The 4,761-nt window shown below is 32.3% G+C and overlaps 1 protein-coding gene across 1 annotated transcript; it reads left to right on the top strand.

Moving 5' to 3' along the window:
- The first annotated feature begins 293 nt into the window (after positions 1-293).
- Positions 294-3,162, top strand: LOC100794668 (gamma-glutamyl peptidase 5). The gene is made up of 4 exons (XM_014778100.3): positions 294-722; positions 1,979-2,134; positions 2,256-2,423; positions 2,817-3,162. The coding sequence occupies exons 1-4, from the start codon at positions 411-413 to the stop codon at positions 2,916-2,918; spliced, it is 738 nt and encodes a 245-aa protein (XP_014633586.1). The 5' UTR covers positions 294-410; the 3' UTR covers positions 2,919-3,162.
- The last annotated feature ends 1,599 nt before the right edge of the window (positions 3,163-4,761 follow it).

The raw sequence follows: 4,761 nt of genomic DNA, 5'->3' as shown, positions 1-4,761 counted from the left end.
AACAGATTCATTAGGGTTTTTACCCCGTAGCCAACAATCCGGGCACATTCATGAAACGAAAAAAATCTTTTCCCTAATTTTGGCAACACCAACTGAATTAGTTTTGCTATAAGGAAAAAAGAAATAAATAGCTGGCGTTGGCAAAAGCCACTTTTTGGTCAAAACCAAGGGTCATTTTGTGACGAAATTAGAAGAGGAAGGACAACCTCGTCATTAACACAAAAAAACGTGACCACTGTGGTAACCTCCTCACACCACCCTTTATTATAAAAGCCACCCAAGTTATCGTTGGCTCCCACAAACTCACTTCACCTGTTTCGTGCAAAAACAATTCCTGTTGTCTCTCCACAGTCCCTCCCTCACATTCTCTCTCTAGCTTTTTAGAGAGAGAGAGAGAAGAAGAAGAAGACATGGAGATCAAGAAGAGGTTTGGGGTGTTGATGTGTGCAGAGGATTCGGAGTACGTGAAAAAAGTGTACGGAGGGTATTCTGGGGTTTTCGTGAGAATGCTGGCGGAGGAGGGAGAGACATGGGACGTGTACAAGGTGGCGCGTGGGGAGTTTCCTGACGAAGATGATTTGGGTCTCTATGATGGGTTTGTGATCACTGGCAGCTGCAGTGACGCACATGGCAACGACACATGGGTCAGTGATCTTCTCAACTTGCTTCGCAAACTCGATTCCATCAACACCAAGATCCTCGGCATTTGCTTTGGCCACCAGGTACGGAATGCTGCTGCATCTTTCGATTCAATTCAACACTATTTTTATTCTCAAAAGTTATTCCTTTTTATCTCTCACGAGAGAATTTGACCACTCTTTTCACTGCCTTCTCATTTTTTCCTAAGTTAATCTTATAATTCCTTTTCATTTCTGTATTGAAATTCATAATTGTGCGTTTGTAAAAACACTTTTCATAGCCTACATTAATGTCCAATCGAGTACTTACAGCATACATCTAACATTTTTTAGTTACACGTATACGAATTTGAAAATGTGGTTACTGTATAGTGCTAGGTCTCACTCACCTTAGACATTTGTGCTGGGGTAAATACTTGAGCCACATATTTAAAGATTCGATTAATAAAAGTTCAACTTGTCCATGTTTATATATATATATATATATATATATATATATATATATATATATAGCACTTGTTCTTGTTTTCCATGTCATAAGAAATCACCCTTTGAAATTAGCTAGCTTGAAAATGGTTTATATCATTTGCCGCACTAGACTTGTACTTTCGACCATATGATTTTTCTATCACGTGTCAAATTTTATATTTCTGTGAAACTCTTTCTTATACTTAATATTATATTTATATATTTAATTATTTTTCTTCCTGACTATTTTTTTTAAAGGGTGTATACAGTACACTTTTTGTCTTGCATTTCACATCCTGACTACGCGATATCTCATATCGATCTCTGTAAGGTTTGTATACTAAAAACTGTCCCAATTGGTAAAAGTTGATCTTTACTAGACTAAAATAAGAAAGAGGTAAGTTAAATAAAAAATAAAGACGATGCAGTGGTTGTCGGTTTCTATTTATCCCTATTCTTATTAATGGTTTCCTGTAACTCCAAAAAAATATTATTTATTTCTCTTGAAGAATGTTTTACTACCTTTCGCAACGTCAAATTCTCTTAAAAAGTGTCTTACTCAGCAGTGGACCACTATGATGTGATTAATTATCACATGCATCACTTTAGATTACGATGTGATATGGCATCGCATAATTAATTAATTAGTTCCTTGTGTGCATAAAAAATATGTAACATGAAGTAATTGCTTTATGTGTGTGGATTTGTGATCAGTGACATAATGTTGGCACCTGACAATGACATAACTTTATAAAAAAAAAATAATTAAGGATGGGTGGATTTGTGATGAATGACATAACATAATGTTGGAACTTGACAATGCAAATAACTTTGTAATGAAAATCATTAAGGATGATGTTAAATTTGATCAGATACTTGGGCGTGCATTGGGAGGGAAGGTGACTCGTTCTACTACTGGATGGGATCTTGGTGTCAGAACCATAACATTGTCACCATCTTTGCGATTTGCTTTGTCTTCTCTTGATCTTCCATCAAGACTTTCCATTATCGAATGCCACAGGGATGAGGTGTGTATAATATCATTTCAATTAAAAATTGATTATATATAACGGTCTCACATTTTTTTTAATATCATAACATAATTAATAATTAACCGAGTATGATTTTTCCATTGTATTATTAAAATAGATCCGAGAGCTACCAGCCAAGGCAGAGGTTATTGCTTGGTCGGATAAGACTGGAATTGAAATGTTCAGGTATGGAGATCACATTATGGGAATCCAAGGTCACCCTGAGTACTCCAAAGACATTCTTTTGCACCTTATTGACCGTCTCATTCAACGCAATTACATCATAGTATGCCCATCTTCCTCTCAATTTTATTAAAAGTTACATATTACTTGATTAATATATTAATTTTTACATTATCAATTATGTCAGTGTTAGCAACACTCTCTTTAACTAACACTAGTATGTAAGATCTGTCAAAATTGATAATTTTTAATAAATTAAAAATATTAGAAATAAAATATAAAATAGGATGTAATTAGCATTTCTTTCATCAATTAATCAGAAATTATGAAAGATTTCTAATTGGTTGACAGTAGTAAAATACTATACATTGTGACCTCATATACTATTTTCTCTAAAGATTATATCTAAGATCGATGAGACTATATATACAATAATTTTAATGCACACGTGACATGTTATTGGCTAAGTACTAAGAGGTGATGTTTTGAATGCCAGGATGCTTTTGGTAAACAAGCAAGGGAGAGGGCTGCGTTGTGGGAGCCAGATAGGGAGGCTTGGAAGAAACTCTGTGTCACTTTTTTGAAGGGTAGATTGTGACATAAAAATGGCATTGAAAAGAGGAATTTCAGTTCTGTAAAGAAGCGATAATATTTAAAAGTAGTCGTATGGGAGGGGTCTATGCATAGAAGTTATAGGTTGGTAGCACTAATGTGGTGTGTTAATTAGTTGGCTTTGTTAGGTTGCCAGCCATTAATGTTGATAGGTGCTTTCTATGTAAGCTCAACTATATCAATGGTCAAATAATTAGAGCAATAAAAAGTTTCAGTGTTCTCCCGTTTAATTGAATTGGAATTCTCTTAGTAATATTGTAGAAACGCGTGGTGGCAGGTCAAAGCAGAATTGTATGTGAATATTATACGATCGACCTGAAATATTATCCATAATTTCAATAAAATGTTGCTAGATTTGTCAATTGTTGATAATAAAATATAAGAACTATATATTCTACAAAGGTGACAAGGCAAACATGACAATACATTTGTGTAAAATTTGACTCTTCTTTTATAAATAAAATAATGCTCAAGATATCACAACAAGAAAAGACATCTTAACTATGTTGATACTGCAAACTAATCTTATGGCTCCAACATACCAAATATTTTATTGATAAGGAAGAGAATAAACAAATAATTGGAGGAACCAAACTAACCCAATAAAAGAAACTATGTAAACATGTAAAAGAAAATTCTTATAAAATGAATCCATAAGTCACATTTTATATATATAATTTTTTTACAAACAATTAGAAAGTAGGACTTCCAACTTCCTAATTGTCTATACTAAAAAAAAAAAACTATAAAATTTCACTTACCGATGAATTGTTTGTATTTAAGAAAACAAACCGTGTAAAATTTGGCTTACCAATTCCTAATTGTCTGTACACAAGAAAATAAACTGTGTAAAATTTGGTTTACCGATCCATCATTTTGTAGAAAATTCCAAGTGTTCAATATCTTCAATTGTGCATATTATTGTACAGTAGCTAATGATTTAGTGTCTTTTCTCTCTGTAACCAAAAAAGAATGGTTTAGTGTCTTATAATTATTACACTATCGAATTTTGAGTTTTACAGACACTGATTATTGTTTGTATATATCATTCCTTTGATTTTTATAGTTGTTTTTTTTGTTGAGTTATGGTTTAGAGCGAGTAAAGCTCCTTTCTGTAACCTTATGGAAAAATGCTAAATTGCAAGTAATTTTCTTTCTCATCCGGGCGTGGAATGGGGTGCTATTGTTTTTGGCCGAAAGCTTTTGATGAGTAACCTTTTTTTCCTTTTTAACGATTCATTTGATAATTAACTTTAATATAGGCATACTAGCTTTTAGGTGCACTCAAAAAAAAAAAAAAAAAGAAGAAGAAATAGCTTTCACGTTTTATTGTTTTTCCCTTGCAAACAACTAGCTGCCTATTTAGAGAAGCTTTCTTTCGTCGCAACTACGCATTTTATTAAAGGGTAATTTATCTGTTTTTTAAAATTACATTAAACTTCAAAGTGTAGCAAAAAGAATTTCATACAAACAGGCTAGAAAGGTCTTATAATTCCGTGTCCGTTCGTGTAATTTTATCTGTTTCATTTCATAAAATTATTTCTGTATTTTCATTTAATAATTTCAGTTCTGGAGATAATTGACTTATGATATAATATTATAATTTTTATGACCAAATAATCTAGAATTTTAATTCTTGTTACTCTCTTGTTAAAAAAATATAAACATAAAGTAAATAATTGAGTTTGTCCACATTATTCATACTTCAAGCTAAAAAAGATTCTTGCATCATCAGAGAGATCTAGACAAATTATATTCAAATTAAATATAAGCTACATTTTCTAAGTGAAAAAGGGAAAAAAGGATCAATTTATAACATATGTTCATTT

The sequence above is a fragment of the Glycine max genome, chromosome 7, assembly GCF_000004515.6.
Source record: "Glycine max cultivar Williams 82 chromosome 7, Glycine_max_v4.0, whole genome shotgun sequence".
Taxonomy (NCBI): Eukaryota; Viridiplantae; Streptophyta; class Magnoliopsida; order Fabales; family Fabaceae; genus Glycine; species Glycine max.
Note: the sequence above shows the minus strand (reverse complement) of the source record. Positions and strands in the feature narration are given on the sequence as shown.